This window comes from Eptatretus burgeri, chromosome 3, assembly GCF_056783735.1.
Source record: "Eptatretus burgeri isolate ZD-2024b chromosome 3, Ebu_testis_v1, whole genome shotgun sequence".
NCBI classification, from domain to species: domain Eukaryota; kingdom Metazoa; phylum Chordata; class Myxini; order Myxiniformes; family Myxinidae; genus Eptatretus; species Eptatretus burgeri.
The window spans coordinates 29,867,131-29,885,987 of record NC_140963.1 but is presented as its reverse complement, the minus strand read 5'-3'; the positions used below and the strand labels follow the sequence as shown (position 1 = coordinate 29,885,987).

The following is an 18,857-nucleotide window of genomic DNA, read 5'->3' as shown; positions in this document are numbered from 1 at the left end:
GTTGAGCAGTCAAAAAAACATGGTGGCTTCAGACCCCAGCGAGGTCACCCAGGAAATACCTTAAGACCCCAGACAGCGAGATGGCTGAGGATCTCCTGATGAAAGATATAATTAAATAAGGCCGTCAATTATCTTCAAAAGGGGTGTTTTAATTAACCCAAACACCCAATTTTCACTCTTGCACTTCCTTCGAGTTTTCTTAATATGCATGCAAAGTTTCAAGTTGCTAGGTTTTACAGTTTTGGAGTTATGGAGGACACACACATGGACATACACACATTGCCTTTTATTGGTGTAGATACATACATTATTGTTATTATTACATCTACGAGCGTGATGGAGCAGTGAGGCCTAAGTGACATTTGCTCTACGGCGAGGATACGGCAGCCGTACGCCTTCTGAATTGACAGAAACGTGCGGCGGCCGCAGAGTTTCTGTGGTGGCCTCAGGGTGGCCCTACGCCGTTTGGCTATATTTTACAGGCCGTAGGGGTCACCGTGGAATTATAGCGCGGAGTTGTAACTTTTTTCATTTCTACGTTGGCCGTAGCAATTCGACAATCTGAAACAAAAGAACTGGTTAAAAAAAAAAAAACCCACTCGTTACCGTCGGTCTGGCCGCACGTTCACCTTAGGGCCCCCCTGTGGTCGCCTTGCGGGCACCCTGCGTCTGCCTTGAAAATTATATGGCCGCTGCAGGAATGCCCTAAGGTCATCGTGCGACATCAAATCAAAGACCGTACGGCACCCCCACATTTTCGGTCTCCACAATTTATAAATACGCCGTGCGGCTACCCGGAAAATAAAAACATATATGACTGCTACATTGTGTGACCGTGGAAATACTGTGGCCGCCCTATAATTGCTAGTGGCTGTAGATTTTGTAGACCCCCCGGCCGCCGTGGCAAATGTGACTTAGGCCTGAGGCACAGATTGCATATCATTACAACCAGAGTTTCGCGATCTGTGAGTGACAATGGCTGTTTGCCATACAAGCACATTGGCTCTGCTTCACTGCTCCATCATGCTTAGAGGTTTCATAGTATATTAAACCGACTTTGTTTGAATGGTCACAAGTAAACAATTGTGTGTTATGTTGCCCTGATGAGCTTAAAAGAATGGGGAAAACATGGTCGGCGGCTCCACTGTCCTTTACTTGTGACCTTTTAATCCTCAGTCTATAAAATCGACTGGAGTACGCCCTGCTGAAATCACCCGGGCCAGAGCCGAAGCAGTGTGCATAAGCACATGGCATATAATGCATTGTTGCATTTATCAGGTTGAAAGAGCTTTGTTTTGGATTGGACACATCTAACTAAGATATTCCAGTTTTGTATTTTTCGTTAATTTTCTGAAATTTGTGGAATTTGTTTTTCATTTGGAAGTTGTGGGTGACAATGTGAAATAAAGGTGGAAAAAAGTCTGATTATTGCAATTTAATTTCAGACTATAAGGCAACAAAAGGTGTAAAATTTGAAGGAGGGTGTCGACCTTCTATACGCACTGTATATGTATGTATATATATATATATATATATATATATATATATATATATATATATATATATATATATATATATATATATATATATATATATATATATATATATATACATATTGTTTCCTTGTTCCTTTCTTTTTGCTCATCAGATTCTGGGGGGATGAAGAATCTCTCTCTGGCCAACGAAGCTCAGTATTTACTACTGAATCGGGCCAGTGTGATTGCTCTCCTACAGCAGATTCACACAAGGTGAGGAAAAAGCTAAAATCATGATTGCTTCTTCAAAAATGCTGACATAGATATGCCCTCGTTATTGAAATTTTAATATCATAAATAGTAAGGTTATCTTTATTCCTTTTGAGAAGTCCAAATAAATAGTCGAGTAAAGCTTAACTTTAAAGATATACTGCTTACATATAACAGCATGTGAATCCTCTTCAAGCAGCTATCTTGATTTTGGACGAATTTATTGAACAGGAAGAATATGTTCTACTACTGGATATATCTATCAAGGATGGGTGATGTGAAAGGGCATTTGATAGGGAGGACCATAGAACAATAACAACTGTCCAGTTGTGCTTGAAGCTCTGCCTACCGGAATGCCTTGATGTTAACCAGCATAATGAATGATTTCGCAAAAGTCTACTTTCTGCTCTTCCAAACAGAATAATAGTTGAAAGTAAATTTAGATTGTGTCAGCAGAATTGTAAGACATTCTTAGTTATGTTTGTGAAGTTTGGTGGTGATGTGCAAAGTGGTGAAGACCAGACACAAAATCATGACAAACATTGTCACGGTCGAAGGGACAGACACTGTCGTATTATTTCTATAGATTGAGGCAACTGAGAACTATTAAAGAATAACATTTGTACAAATTCAGCTTCAAGTTAGTTTTCCTCGTCTTTTATTTAACTTATATCATGCTCATTATTTATACATCCATGCCTTTTGTCCTGCTTTCCGTCATTTTATTTTATTTCAGTTCTTGGATAAGCTTTACACTCAGTGTAAGAAGGAACATTACGACACACTGTAATAGCCTCTGATGGCTTCAGATAGTTAACTTTGTCCCTTTTTTATCGACAAAATGATAACTCAGGGAAGAGAGAGGTGATGGTGTATACAAAGCGAATGCAATAACAAAGAAGATGAATCAATGGTTAGGATAAGGAGAGAGGAGAGGAAGGAAATATACGGTGTGTTTATATTGTGCTTTAATGACCAATAGTTCCTCATCGGTTGGCCGCATGTAAGCATTTATATGTGCTTTGCACCGTCATAAAAGTTCCTCCTGGGTCATGCATGTTATTCCAGAATCCCACACCTAATTACCCTTCCCAAATCTTAGCCATTCCTTCATCTCTCTATTCTCTCACCTGTGGGACCGATTTCATGTGTCTGTTGTCGTGTGCCCCTCATACCAGTCCTTCAAGAGTGCTGCCCATTATCACCTCATGCTTTTTCCCATACCCATATCCCGGTTCTCTTTTACTCTCGTTGACCTTCCCACCCGACCGCATCTTTCCTTTCTGACATTTGTGTGTGATGTTTTTGTCTCACTGTTCCTCCCTGATCCTGAGTCAATATGTGAACTTGCTGCCCTCTGTTGTTTAAATTGCACATGCACCTACATTTCTAAATTCAAAAGAACATTAAAAAAGCTGTACATTCTTCAACAGAATAAATGTTTTCCTGAAATACTGCTTATTGTTGTGCCACTTCATTGCTGTTCCCTCTTAACATATTGTTATTCTGCAAGTTCAAAAAACGTTTTGCAAGGATTTTATGAATAAATAGGTTTATATAAAGGTTAAAGGTTAAATATCAGGTTAAATTTATGGTTTTGAATGCAAAAAAGTCTTAATTGTGCATGGGCTCCTCCTTGTTGATGGCATTCTTATGCTGTACTTATTTATAAAGGTTGAGCAACAAATGATAGCTGTTGAGATAGTTGACCACAAACCCCTCGTGGGATGTTATGCAGTCGATGCTGATTTCCTCCATCTTGTTGCATATTTTGTCTTTCCAAAAAGCACTGGCATTCCAGTGGTGTTGGCATCTCACACCTTCCACAATCACACCTTTGTATAAAAGAAAAATACATTTGTCTCCCCACACCACTGACATCCCACTGCTGTCGACATCTCACGCCTTCCACAATCACACCTTCATAAAAAAACAACAGGTACATTCAACATAATCGCTTAATTTACTAAAATTAAATAAATTGATTCAGAATTTAAATATTAATTCGTCTGACAGGTAAATGTTAATTTTAATATGAATAACATAATTGTAATCCTCACTCCCAACACCCCCTACCCCCTCCCCCCCCAAAAAAAAACAATACAAGGGAGAGATACAATACAATACAAAAACAATACAAATTCCCATGGTATTCAAGGCCATCTCCACTCATGGCTCGCAGACTTCCTCTCCTGTCGCAGTCAACGTGTGGCCCTAAATGGAGTTCTTTCATCCCCTCTTCCTGTGCAGGCTGGAGTTCCTCAAGGTAGCGTTCTGGGCCCTGTTCTTTTTCTGGTTTTCATCAATGATCTCTCGGACTCTCTGGAAAATCCTCTATTTCTCTTTGCCGATGACTCAACCCTCTGCCGTACCATCTGTCATCCCTCAGACCGGCAAGCAGCAGCTTCTTCGCTCACTGCAGATCTGGATAAAATCACAAACTGGTCCAACACGTGGAACATGTCTTTCAATCCAGACAAATCTCACACTCTCACTATGTCTCTTCGAAAGGACCGTTTACAAAACCCCCCCATCCACTTTCTCAACAATCCTCTGGAAGAAGTCTTTTCTTTCAAGCTTCTGGGTCTCACTATCTGCCATGACCTTTCCTGGGAAAGTCACATTTCCAACCTTGCCTCAAAAGCCAGTCGCCGACTGGGAATCCTCCGTCGTGCAAAGTCCTTCCTCGGCCCTCTTGAGCTCCTGACCACTTACAAAGCTTTTGTCCGTAGCCTGATGGAGTACTGCTCTCCCCTCTGGGCTGGTGCTCCTGCCTCCCACCTTTCTCGACTTCACGCTGTCGAAACCAGGGCTTTTAAGATCATTGGCATCTCCCGCAATGAAGCTGAGTCTTTGGGCCTCTCACTCAATCACCGCAGGTTGGTCGGTGGTCTTTCTGTCTTCTACCGACTCCTCTCCAGCCTTGCCCCCCTGCTCTCTCTGCGATTTGTCCCAACCACATTTCCACAGGGCGCTCAAGGTCCGCCAACAACCCCCTTCTGGTAAAACTACCAAAATCACGAATCACTGCTCATCTTCACTCTTTCATTCCTCTTTTTCCCGCCTTTGGAATAAACTTCCTCACTCTATTCTTTCCCATTCTTCCCTTCAGGCTTTCAAAACAGCTGTTCACCACCACCTCTTATCTTCCCCCATCCAAATCCTCGATCTTTTCTACCCCCGATAATCCACCCAAGCCCACTTCCTTCAATTCTCCTGCTTTCCTTCCTGAAAGTCCCTTTAATGTCCATCTTCCCCTCGCCATGTTCCCCGTCCCATCCCCATCCCTCTCCCTTCCACAGTTCACCTGTGTCTGTTCCCCAATGTTTTGTCCCTTCCACTCCCGCCCCTCTTGTCTCATGCCTCCTTGCTGTGAGTTGTGTGTTAGCTCTCATACGAGCCTCGACCAAGGTATACAAAAAAAAAAAAAAAAAAAAAAAAAAAAAAAAAGAAGGTACAAGGACAACTTGAAACAAAATAGGAATCAGTCTCTTAAACCTCGAGACCTCAACGTTAGCCACAATCTCTCCTGCACTGACTATATAGTAAAGTTTGTCACCATAGCAAGCCACAGATTGAACATTCTCTGCCCATGGTACTGTGAATCCTGTGGTGAGGCAGTTGCTTTGAAATAACTTGCCTTCTCTTCCTGTAAAGCAAACCCAACTGAAGACAATCTCAGATCATTCCACAAAGCCCACAACAAGTGTGTGTCCACTCTCAGGAGAGCCAGAAAAGAGCATCTCTCCAATCTCAAGATTGAACTTTCAAACTTGTCTTCCAACTCGAAAACCTGGTAGCTCCTTGTCAAGTCAATCTCTCGTGTATGCTCCCCCTCCATCACTTCTCTCTCTTCAAATGGCACCACAGCTGACTCCATTCGTGGTAAGGCCGAATGCCTCAATTCTGTGTTTGCTTCCAAATCTTGTGTCCCCAACCCTGTGCTCTCTGTACCTCCCCTACTCAGTCACACTCAAATGCTCCTGGACCAACTGTATTTTACACCTCAGAAGGTAGAGAAGGTTCTTTCAACCCTCGACTCGGATTCTGCAACTGGAATTGATGGCATCAGCTCATGTGTCCTTAAAATCTGCTCTGCTGCTCTTGCACATCTTCTTTCTGCTCTGTTCACCCTCTAATGTGCTCAAGATAATCTTCCATCTGCTTTGAAATCAGCCAAAATCACTGTATTCCATAACAAAGGTACAAAAACCAATCCCCTTAACTACAGACATCTAAGTTTCCTTCCAATCATCAGAAAGGTCATGGAATCCATCATCACAGTTGACTTTAAATCCTTACTTATCTGCAACGACCTCATCTCAGATCATCAATGCAGATTCAGACCAAGTCGCAATACATGGGACATGCTGCTTCGACTCTCCGAACAATGGATGGAGGGCTTGGAGACTCTCAATGTCAGACATGGGATCAGGACCATCACTCCAGACATATTTCAAATTTTCGATAGTCTGTCATCCTGCCTTGCTTTCCAAACTCTTTGCCAATGGTATCCAAGGCCAACTTATTGCATAAGCCTTACATTCAATGGCTTACTAATGTCCTCTCCTCCTCCTCCAGCCAATATGTGGCTCTCAATGGAATCCTTTAATCTCCTTTCCCTGTTTAGGCTGTAATGTCCCAAGGCAGTATTCTGGGCCCAGTCCATTTTTTTTAATATACATAAAAGCTTGGAGCTGCCATTCATACACACACACACACACACACACACACACACACACACACACACACACACGCACGCACGCACGCATGCACGCACGCACGCACGCACGCACGCACACACGCACGCACGCACACACGCACACACGCACGCACGCACACACACACACACACACACACACTGATGAGGCAAACACTTAACACAGCCACTGAGCTTCATGGCATTGCCATCACTTCCTTGGACACTATGGTAACCAGTGACGTCATAACAATGGTGCTGGTTTTCTCACCACACTGGGCAGGGCATTTCCTCAGGAGGAATTTCCTCCTCCCCATGGATGCCAACTGCTGGGGATTGCCCATGTTCTTTCCTTTTTTAATCTAAAAGTCAAACAAGGAAGCAGCCTGTACCATTTTTAAAGCCTTTGGTATGACTCAGCTGGGGTTTGAACCGCAGACCTCCCAGACTCAGAGCAGATGCTCTAACCATTACATCACCGAGTCTGGTCTCTGGAATCTTCATCTTCTTAATCTTCATCAACGATCTCGCTGACTGGAAAATCCTCTGTCGATTTGCTGATGACACCACCCTCTGCCGTTACATCCCTCATCTTTCAGAGAGGCAAGCAGTCACCTCTTTCCTCTCTTCAGACATTGAAAGAATCACAACCTGGTCACGCACTTGGAGTATGTCTTTCAATACTGACAGATCTCTCTCTCCAGATATATATATATATATATATATATATATATATATATATATATATATATATATATATATATATATATATATATATATAATATCTCTCTCTCTCTCTCTCTCTCTCTCTCTCTCTCTCTCTCTCTCTCTCTCTCTCTCTCTCTCTCTCTCTCTCTCTCTCTCTCTCTCTCTCTCTCTCTCTCTCTCTCTCTCTCTCTCTCTCTCTCTCTCTCTCTCTCTCTCTCTCTCTCTCTCTCTCTCTCTAAATCTCTCTCTCTCTCTCTCTCTCTCTCTCTCTCTCTCTCTCTCTCTCTCTCTCTCTCTCTCTCTCTCTCTCTCTCTCTCTCTCTCTCTCTCTCTCTCTCTCTCTCTCTCTCTCTCTCTCTCTCTCTCTCTCTCTCTCTCTCTCTCTCTCTCTCTCTCTCTCTCTCTCTCTCTCTCTCTCTCTCTCTCTCTCTCTCTCTCTCTCTCTCTCTCTCTCTCTCTCTCTCTCTCTCTCTCTCCCTCCCTAAATCTCTCTCTCTAAATCTCTCTCTCTAAATCTAAATCTCTCTATCTCTCTCTCTCTCTCTCTCTCTCTCTCTCTCTCTCTCTCTCTCTCTCTCTCTCTCTCTCTCTCTCTCTCTCTCTCTCTCTCTCTCTCTCTCTCTCTCTCTCTCTCTAAATCTCCCCCTCTCTCTAAATATCTCTCTCTCTCTCTCTCTCTCTCTCTCTCTCTCTCTCTCTCTCTCTCTCTCTCTCTCTCTCTCTCTCTCTCTCTCTCTCTCTCTCTCTCTCTCTCTCTCTCTCTCTCTCTCTCTCTCCCTCTCCCTCTCCCTCTCTAAATCTCGCTCTCACTCTCTCGATGAAGGGATGAAAACCCTGCCATTTACTTTCATAACAATCCTTTTGAAGAAGTTCCATCATTCAAACTCCTGGGTCTCACTACTCGGTGTGACCACTCCTCATTTTCATAAATGCCAAGGTGAGCCAATGAAAAAAGCCAAGAATTCACAAGGTTTCGGAAAAGTGATGATAATAGAAAACCTATAGAAAACCAAGATGCCAAGGCGAACAACGAATAGCCAAGATCTTGTGAAAAAAGCTAAGGAGTGGTCACACTGTCACTAATAGCCATCGTCTTTCTTGGGGAAACCGCATTTGAAAATTGACCTCCAAAGCCAGCCTCTGACTGGGCTTCCTCTGTCTTACAAAGTCCTTCCTTGGCACACGTGAACTCCTATCCACCGACAAGGCCTTAATCTACAGCTTAATGGAGGACTGCTTTCCCCTTTGGCCTGTCTACCCTGACTCGTATTCTTGCTCCGCTTGATGCCGTGGAAGTCAAGGTCTTCAAGATCATTGGAATCTCATGCAATGAAGCTGTCTATGGGCTTATCACTGCGCCATCGCAGACAGGTCGGTGGTCGCTCTCTGTCCTGTACCACCTCCCTTCTGGTCTTGCACTCTCTGCTCTGCTCTTTTCATACGCCCCCTCCCCCCCCCCCCCGGACAGGTTTCTGCAGGGATCATATGGTCCACCATCAACCCTGCTAAAACTATGAAATATCATAGAACCCAAAATTACCCCAAACCCCTCAGGTGAAACTACCTAAATCCAGGATCACTGCTCACCTCCACTCATTTGTTCCTCTTTTTCCCACCTTTGGAATCAACCTCCACATTCTCTTCAATCTCATTCTTCCCTCTTGGTCAGTGGTTCCCAACCTTTTCTATGCCCCACACCTCGAGGAAATGTTCGATTAATGTTCGCATCCCTTACAAAAGTAATATCACATTTGAAGATGAAGAAGTCTAATTTATAATTTTTGAACCACAAATTGAACCACATACAATACTGCAGGTGAACAAATTGAACTTAAAAAAATAAGCTTTTAACTCATTGCATAAAATGCAAGTATAAATTGAGCAATTAGATTCTAATTTATTCAGAAAAAATTGTAAACAGTAAAATCAATCCCAATTGTGAACATAAAATTCAATGACTTCTTTGCTCCTGCTTATCATTCACGATTTTGTCAAAACGTGGAACTTTCTTGCTGACTGCGATCCGTAGGTCTGCCTGTGGATTCAGGCGATTCCTAGATTTTGTCTTTATTGACAAAAGAGAACTGAATCCACATTCACACAAGTATGTTGTTGCAAATGGAATGAGGACACGGAGTGCTTTTCCACCAAGTCTTGGGAACATATCCAGTGCTGCACACCAAAACTCCTCCAAAGTCTTGCTCTCAAATTGCATTTCAAGAGTTCGATTTGTCCGCAAATCAATAAGATCTTCTTTCAGCTCTTCATCATCTGACATTTTCTCCCAATTATAGGAATATTGATTCATGATCCATTCTTCTGAAATCTTCAGGTCTCCAGCAGCAAAATATCCATCAAACGACTCTGACAGCATTTCCAAATGAGCCACAATTTCTTCACGCACAGTAGGAGTTATGGATTCAGCATCATCAACCATCTCTTCTAGTGAAGGAAAATTTGAGAGACTGCCTCTTTTCATCCTTCGACACCAAAGATGTAACTTTTCTTTGAAGGAATTCAACTTTTCACAAGCCTTCAATATGTTTATCCCTTTTCCTTGAAGAGAAATACTCAGGTCATTCATACGAGTGAAAATGTCAGCTAAGTAAGCGAGCATTTGGGCGAATTCCTGTGATTCCAATGCCCCAACCAGATCACATTCACACTCCTCCAGAAACACTTTGATTTCTTCCTGCAGTTCAAAGAAGCGGGTTAAAGCTTGTCCTCGTGACAACCAACGGACTTGTGTGTGGAAAAGCAAAACTGAATGCTCACAACCCAGATCCTCACAAAATTATTTGAAGATGCGATGGTTCAAAGCTCTCCCCCTGATCCAGTTGATGATCTTCACACAAGTATCAAGGACTTTCTTCAAATTTGGAGGCAATGTTTTTGATGCCAAAGCATGCTGATGAAGAAAACAATGGGTGACTTGCAAGTCTGGAATCTCCTTTTTCATCAATGCAGAAAATCCAGATTTATTTCCAAGCATTGCAGGTGCCCTGTCAGTGCACACAGAACCAATGACTTTGATATCTAAATCATGTTTGGCAAAGAAGTCTTTCACCAGCTGCATCACATCCTTTGCAGTTGTGTTTTTTGGCAGATCTTTACAAAACAGGAAATCTTCCTTCACAGCACCATCTTTGACATACCTCACTAATGTGATGAGTTGAGTACAACTGGAGACGTGAATTGACTCATCCAACTGAAAAGAGATTTAAAAAGGACTAGCTCTGACATCTGAGATGACTTGGTCCAAAATATCTTCACTCAAATCACTGATTCAATTGTGAATGACATTATTTGACAGGGGCACCTGTTAAAAATTTTTTCTTGCTTCTTTGCCCAGGATAATTGTTGCCATTTCCAGTGTACATGGCTTGATGAGATCTTCCGCAATTGTATGGGGCTTCTTGGATTTGCCCACTCTATATGCCACTTGGTATGAAGCAAGAAGTAGTGGTTTTTCAACAGAAACGAAACCTAATTTTGAAAGAGTTCCTTGTGAATCAAAACGAGCTCTTTTGATTTTCATATCTTATCAATACAGTGTAGGCATAATGATGTACAATGATTATGTCAGATGTTGCGTTATAATGATTTTAAAAGCAATACTCTGATAATCAGTTACTTTACTTGTATGTTAATTCTGTTATTCTCTCCTTTTGATTAAATACTTGTAAACGAGATTTCTATCTCTGCAACACAACCACCTACTACCACTTCTCAAGGCACACTGGCTGAGTGATGACTCGTGACTCGTCACTCAAGGACACAAGCCACTCTTTGTCGCGCCCCCTGAAATTCTATCTCGCACCCCCAGGGGGTGTGGGCACCCCAGGTTGGGAACCCCTGCTCTAGGTCTTCAAGGCAGCTGGTCACCACCATATCAGATCGTCCCCAAACCAAAACCATGATCGTTCCTACCCTCGTTATCCCCACCCAAATCCCTCCTTCCAATTTTCCAGTTTTCTCTCCTTGAAGTTTCCTTTTGTATCCATCTTGTCCACCCCATACATGCGTGTTTTGCATCCTGTTTTTGTCTGATACACTCTGATCCATTTAGTGTATTAGCTCTTCCACGAGCCTCAACTATGTCAAAAAAAAATGCCTGTGCTCTCATCTTGCACTTTTTTCTTGCTCGTCCTCTGTCTGTGCACCTCTTGTCTGCCTCAAAATGGGCAAAAAAATCACCACCATACACAAGAAGGGTGCAAGAACAGAGCCTATCAACTACAGGCCTGAAAGCTTCCATCAAATTGTAAGCAAAGCCATGGAATCCATCTCAATGGCTGCTAAAGTCTGGTCTTTCCTGTTCAAAAACAGCCTGATCTCTGGCCATTAGTTTGGATTTAATCCTTGTCACTCAACTCTGGACATGATGCTGCTCCGATCTGATCAGTAATGACAGGATGCTCTAAATCTAAAACAATTGGTCAAGGTTCTCTCACTGGATATATTCTCGAGTATTTGACAGTCTTTCATCATGTTCTGTTTTCAATGGAAGACTGTCAAATGGTGGATGTGTGCAGCTGCTTCCAAGCCAGCGGCAGGCATCCTCTGTCATTCCAAGTCATTACTTGGAAAGATTAGAGCTACTAATAGCAGGTAGCAGGTGGAAGGATGGGTGTGGAGCAGCCATGAGCAGGTGATGAGAAGGGATGAGGTGATGGCAAGACGACGAACAGGCTCCGCACAAAGACAGGCAAGCAGGACAATCTCCTCAGAACTCATTTTCCTCAGCACCAACAACACCCCAGCACCAAAGTTCTTCTCTCAACTCAGTCTCCTCTGAGCTCAATCCTTTCTCACCCGTTTTTCCAAAGAACTCTTTTGATCCCTTCCCCACCCTTGTCAGCTCCTCCCCCTTCTCCCTGGGCAATGCTCCACCCCTTGAAGGCATCCAGAGCTCTGCCCCTAGAGGCATTCATAGCTCCGCCCCTTTCTCTTGCAAAGTCTCCCGGCACCCCCAGTAGAGGTTTACATTTAATTGGGGTTATACGCACAATTTCATTAACCATAGTCCCTAAATAAATATTACCATGCACCACTCCCTGTATGGTACACATTCAAACAAGACAATCCTTCAGCTGGCGTGGCTCTATTTACTACATTGACACTGGCTAACTACTCGTACACGGACCATGCTTCTCTATACATTCCTATCTACTCCATGGTAATATCTACCCCACCCCACCCCACAAATGTTACAATATGATGATTTAGCAGCACTGTGATAATCTCGGTGAATGGCTGTTTATTATGAAACAGGATTAGCTATGGTGGGAGGTGGGGATGGGGTGGTATTCATCCTAACTTTAGAGCTTCCCCACCCCCAGATCCTCCTCAGAATTATAATTTTATAGATTTAAAGCTGTTGAAAACCAAAGAGTTTGGACGAGTGAGTAAATCAAGTTTGCACTGGTGACTGTGGAGAGTCCATCACAGTTGTGCTCAGGAAGGTTCCCTGACTGTCTCTATCTTTCGGACTGTATCCGATGTTGGATTCCACATCCAAAATGTCAGAATTATCCTTGGTCACCTTGACTTGTTTTAGCTTTACTGTTCAAATGGATATATAAGAACGGCCATCCAATTTGTTGCTCGATTGAAACAACAATGAATTGTTCCTACTCCAGCTTACGAACTGAACCCAAGTGCGACAATGACGTCCTTTGTCTTTGTTGGTAATTATCTCTAGATGTGGAGGCAATTTTTTGGGGCATATTTGCATCTCAGTACTTGTATTAAAATATATACTCATTTTTGAAGTATGAGTGTATCAAGAAAGTTAGAAGGTATGTAAAAATGAAGGTGTAGGATATTGGCAGAAATCATAATTTTTATAGTGCTCAGGTGCAAGTCAGGCCCATCGTCTGGTTTGTGCTGCATATGACGCGAATGTTATCTTGAAATAAAATTTGCTGTGGTCACAGATGCTGCACGGAACATGTCCATTCTTCCCTTTTTAATTAGCCAACCTTGTTCCAGTTTTGTTACTGAAAAAAAACTAGAAAATCCTTTAAACTGAAGAATGTCACCAGGGTATATAGAGTATGTTATATTTGAGAATGAACAGCCTATATTATGGTACATCTTTCTTTGGACTCACACACAGACACAGACCGATCAATAGCCTCTCCCATATCTTCAGAAAGAGGCGAGGCGAACAATGCCCAAATATATTTCAACTACATCGAAGAGGTCATTATTTCTTTTCATTAATTTAAAAAGCTCGGGGAGATTTTCTTGGTTAAAAAGGGATTCATGGGTTACACAAGTGATATATATATATATATATATATATATATATATATATATATATATATATATATATATATATATATATATATATATATATATATATATATATATATATATATATATATATATATATATATATATGAACATATTGAGAGATTTTCATGTTTCTCTGCTATTCCACTTATCGAATTGCACCATTTTGATGCTTACTTACAGGGATACTGATGAGAAATCTCCACAGAAGGGTTTCACTGTCAAAACGTTACTGTCTCGCTTTCGTGGGAACTTCATCATTGACAAGGTCCCAGCCTTTGAAGAGGACTCTTGGAAGGCGGTCGACATTGGATCATTTAAATTTCTGGTATGATGATGAAATACATTGCTTCTTTTGTGAAAACCGATCTCAAACGTGTATGGAGCTTTCAACATAAAATCTCCACAATAATGGAGATAGAAGAAAAGGAAAATGATATCAGATGATGAAGAGTGAGTTTGAGGAGCGAAAAATGGAATGCCCAGGACATATAGGTTGCAGGGTGATAGTGTCACAAATTTGGCCCTTTTGCATTTTGTGTAATGTATAAGAGCACTTAAACCTATGAGGAGGCCATTTGACCCATCATGCCTGTGCTCCAACTTAACATGTTCATCACTTTTATATATACAGGCAGAGAAATTAGTCAGGGTCCTGGCACGCAATGGTCGATGCCCAAAATGATTTATGAGAGATACCGCTCAATTTTTGTCCAAAACGTAAATCCAAACAGTGCAACAGACTTTACATCTCCATCTGAAAGACTGCATATTCTACATTGCAATGATACATGCAGTTACCTTGATATATGTATGAGCTTATCTATCTGTGATGTCAATGTGTACCTACTTTCAGCTCAGCAAAACCAAGAACCAGTGTACTCTTTTGTGAGTTCCACTAACCCCCCACCCCCACCCCCACCTCCCCTCACTCTTACGGTGATATTGAGGAATTTAGGATAAAGACATTAGGATATGGATAAATCAACATGCAATGTTGGGATTCAATCCTGGAATCCCAGCTTCATCAGCTATATACTTAGATCAGAACACCGATCGGGCAAACGCACATGATGGAACACCGTGTTCCAGCCTTCCAAAATAAATGAATTGGCATACTTTTATTTGCTAATTAATTTATTTTTGCAGGAAATATTATTAAGACAAAGGAACAATTTTTTAACATCTACAACTTATTGCAAAGTGAGCTGATGTTTTTAAAAGTAATTTTATACTTTATCCTATGCTCGTACTTGCATAGCCGATGCTTTACAATTATTATTTTGCATTTTGTTCAGTGCTCCTGAGTGAATCAGTTTCAGAGGTAAATTCTGACTAGCCCATTGCGTTGCGTTAAGACTTGCATACATGGTGATTTGACAATTATGTAGATACACCATGGGAAATGTTGCAGCACTTATGAAAGCAAATGTGGTGTTGGCCAGTGTAATAATGTCCAGTGCTTATATGATCACACTGATCCTCTCGGCTGCACTGGCCTCATCACAGAGCAGATGCCTCATTATCATCCGACAAACTATGTGGGCATAGATGGTTTGAAATGGCACACGATGACAGAGGAGATCATTACTGTCACAGTTGAAGCCAAAACCACCAACGCAAATATGCAGCTCCACAGATAATTACCTCTTTATGCTCTCAGCATCGGGTGTGAGATGGGTGATTAACACTGTGCCTCTCGCACTATTGAGACTGATGGCTGGACAAACATTTTCTTAGCCAGAATTGATTGCACTTGGTAAAAAAAAAAATACTCGACTGTAAAGGATATGCCAAAGCTGATTGATTGCTGATTAGTCAAATTACCTTGGTAAGTCAACTTATTTGCCTGTAACACATTTTGAGATTCATGCTTCTTTAATAAGTTTTTCTCCGAGGCTCAATTTTACGATTCATCTTTCTTTTTAAACAACTTTCTATGAAGCCTCCAGATTTGTCAGTATTTTAACTTTTATTACATTGCTTTGTTTAGTTTTAAATGCAGCCCGTAGGATCGTCACTCCGATTTTCAAAGTGGGGTGGGGTTGTGAATCTGAAAGTGTAAACTCATGTTGACTATCCTTTGCAGACATGCTAAAAGCATGCTAGGCTAAGGGAGGTCCGGGGGCATCCCCAACCCTCCCATGGGAAAGACTTATTCTGCACTCCATTTCCCGCACTTTGGTCAAATTATTAGTTGAAAGATTTTTTTGTAAATTTATTTTTTCAAGGGTTGAATTTTTTTTTAATCACCATTCACACACACACACCAACCTCCATCCTCCCCCACTCCTCCTCTCCTTTGGGTTCAATTGAGCTCACTTGTGTTTGTCTCATCACTTCTTCCTTGATCTTCTGTGCATTTTCCTGCAAGTTATATGCAGCCATTTGCTCTCTCTTTCTCTCAACAGACATGAATTTATATGACAAAATAATATAATGATGGAAATGCGTGTGTATGCATGCATGCGTGCATGTGCGTGGGTTTTTCTTTTCTTTTTTTTTTGAAGGCCCAATTACATTTTTTGCCTATAATTAGCAGAGGCAATCAATCATCTCTCACTTAATCAATTGCCCCAGCTGTAACTCAGGTCAAGTATGGGAGCATGCTCTGGAGCAGCACGTCGCTGCGTCCACTTTCCGCTTGTACTCCAGGGGCCTCCGTTTGGCCATCCCCCAGGCGGATGCCTGGCCCATCCCCATCTCCTTTACATGCTGATGAATCTCCTTGAGATGTACCAAAATTTGTTCATGGCGAATGAGATGATACACATAATAAGTAGATGTTGAATCACTTGGGTTGGTGAGAAATGATGATGAGCTTGCTTGTCCCCTTTTTTGAAGGTTGATGTGGATTTTGTGAGATAAATTTATATTCCTTTTAATTATTGGACATTGGTGCTTATGTTAAATATTAAGATATAACTAGATGATTTGTGAACCCGTTGGGTTCCCGTTATGACCGGTTGATAAAAAAAAAAACATTTCAAAAAAGAAAAGAAAAAATACCCCCGAGCGGGAGTGCCGGTCATCTCTGCCAGAGGTCGAAAGTAACTCTATGCCAGACTGGAATAGGGGCAGTTCATAAAGTACGTACGCTTCACTTCTGGGTTTCAAAACCACCCACCCCCCTCTGTATGCAGGCTAGTGACCACCCACCCCCTCATACATCGCTAATCGCTTGCAAAGCCAGCAGTTCCTTATGAACCGATGTTTGTAAGTCATGACGATGCAGTCCCTAGCGGTGTAATTTACCTTTTTCTTTTAATATCACAGCATGTCATTTATGAAAATAAAAGTACAAATTGACATTCAAGACAATGTTAATGTCATAAATGAAAGTAAGTGTGCAAATAAACTTGTGTTCCATTGTTTTAGTTAAATCTGACAAAAGCTTCAAATGTAATATTTGTCTCAGAGAGTTCCGGTTCTTAAGTTAATACTTTTATTTTCGTATGTACTTTATGAACGGCCCATATGGGGAATCAGAGCGAAGTTTGAAGGGCTATAAAATCGGAACGAGAGCAAATTTCAAAAAAATGGCTTGTGTTGTTCTAGATAATAGTCCATAGTATGTGAATCACCAATAACATTTGATCTCTCTTGATAAATGAGGGAGGAGATACGATTTGAAATCGACGATTTTCGCAACTTTAACAGCCTCGTGACGTTGACCTCGACCTTGGACGACCTTGAAAGTTATATCGTTGTGCATGTCTCATCGACCTCTATCCATTCCACAATTGGGTATTTGTCTCCACTCGGTTTGATTGTGGATGGACGGACGTACGGATGGACGGACATACGGATGGGCAGACAGACTTCGAGACAGTAATTATAAGGCCATCTCTACTGAGATGATAGAGATGACCTAAAAAAGATAGCTGCAGCGAACTATACCGCTGAGGTTGTTTGCATTGATCAAAAAATCCCGAAGAGTAGTTGACTGAATCAGGAATTGATTTTTATCTTGCCAAAACGAAGTTTTTGCAAGATATGTTAGTCAGCTTGTATGTTTTTTTTTTTTGTCTGTAACCACGTATAAAAAATTCTGCAGAGCACAGTTATGATTGGAAATTTTTGTAACTTCGCATATCAGAGGCCTATGGAGGTCCCTTTCAGTGCACAAAATTTTGAAGGTCAAGGTCAAAGGTCAAGGTCACTTTGTCACAAATCAGGGGAGTCGACGAAACCCTTATTTTTTGAGTAATTTTGATCGGATCGTCTTCAAACTTCATGGGAATATAGTTCATGGTCTGGCGCTCAGCTGATTAATTTTTGGTGGCGATTGGCCTTGACCTTCACATGTTTTTTTTTTTTGTCTGTAATCATGTATAAATCACTCTGCAGAGCACAGTTATCATTGGAAATTTTTGTAACTTCGCATATCAGAGGCCTATAGAGGTCCCTTTTAGCGTTTAAAATTTTGAAGGTCAAGGTCAAAGGTCAAGGTCACTTTGTCGCAAATCAGGGGAGTCGACGAAACCCTTATTTTTTGAGTAATTTTAATCGAATCGTCTCCAAACTTCATGAGAATGTAGTATATGGTCTGGCGCTCAGCTGATTAGTTTTTGGTGGTAATTGGCCTTGACCTTCATGATTAGCACTTGAGGTCAAACATATTTGACCCCAAGGTCAAATTTTCAAGTTTTAGGAACCATATCGTGTAGTACCTCAAATTGAACACCTCGATGAGTGCTTTCTAGATATGTCAAGCTTGAGACATTATGACGTCATTTGGTGACGTTATGAGGCAAACGCATATTTTTCATGGTTACTCTGTAGAACGATTCTCATCGGAATCTCTCGTAGGCAGATATTCCTCAAGGAGTCGCTCCTGGTGGATAGCAGCTCTGTTCACCTCAGTGTGACCTTAAAGAAGTCACACGTGGTCACCTTTTGGCAAGATACGGGTCACCCTGCGGGTGACATTGGTTTATTTAATAATTTGTTTTCGTTGCCCGATTTGAATGAAACTTGATATTGTGCGTCAATGTGAAGGAAAAAAAAAAACGGAGAAAAGAAAGTCGAAGAAATTATTGTGCGTAATTTTCTAAACACAATTTTATTTATTAATGAACACTGAAGTATTAGATCAAAATGGCGATGTTTATTTTATGCTTAAAAATAAATCATTCTTTGTCTATACTAAATGTTTGAGATTTTAAAATAAATCATTTCAAGAAAAAAAAGATAGCTCCAGCGAACTATACTGCTGAGGTTGTTTACATTGATAAAATTCTCCCGAAAAGGACTTGACTGAATCGGGAATTGATTTTTTAATAATTGTTTTTGTTGACCGATTTGATCGAAACTTGATGCTGCAAACCACAGGAGAATGGTGAGTAAGGTGGCCCTAATTTTTTTGTGCTATCGTGTACCGTTTTGGCTGTATTTCAGGAACA

General features: G+C 41.4%; 1 protein-coding gene across 10 annotated transcripts in view; it reads left to right on the top strand.

Moving 5' to 3' along the window:
* Positions 1 to 18,857, top strand: part of MOCOS (molybdenum cofactor sulfurase) — a 366,395-nt gene that overhangs the window by 294,396 nt on the left and 53,142 nt on the right. For all 10 annotated transcript variants that reach the window (XM_085872802.1, XM_085872807.1, XM_085872811.1 and 7 more), the window contains 2 exons: positions 1,649 to 1,748; positions 13,636 to 13,780. In XM_085872802.1, the coding sequence (XP_085728928.1) occupies positions 1,649 to 1,748; positions 13,636 to 13,780 (245 nt within the window). The remainder of the gene's footprint in view (positions 1 to 1,648; positions 1,749 to 13,635; positions 13,781 to 18,857) is intronic.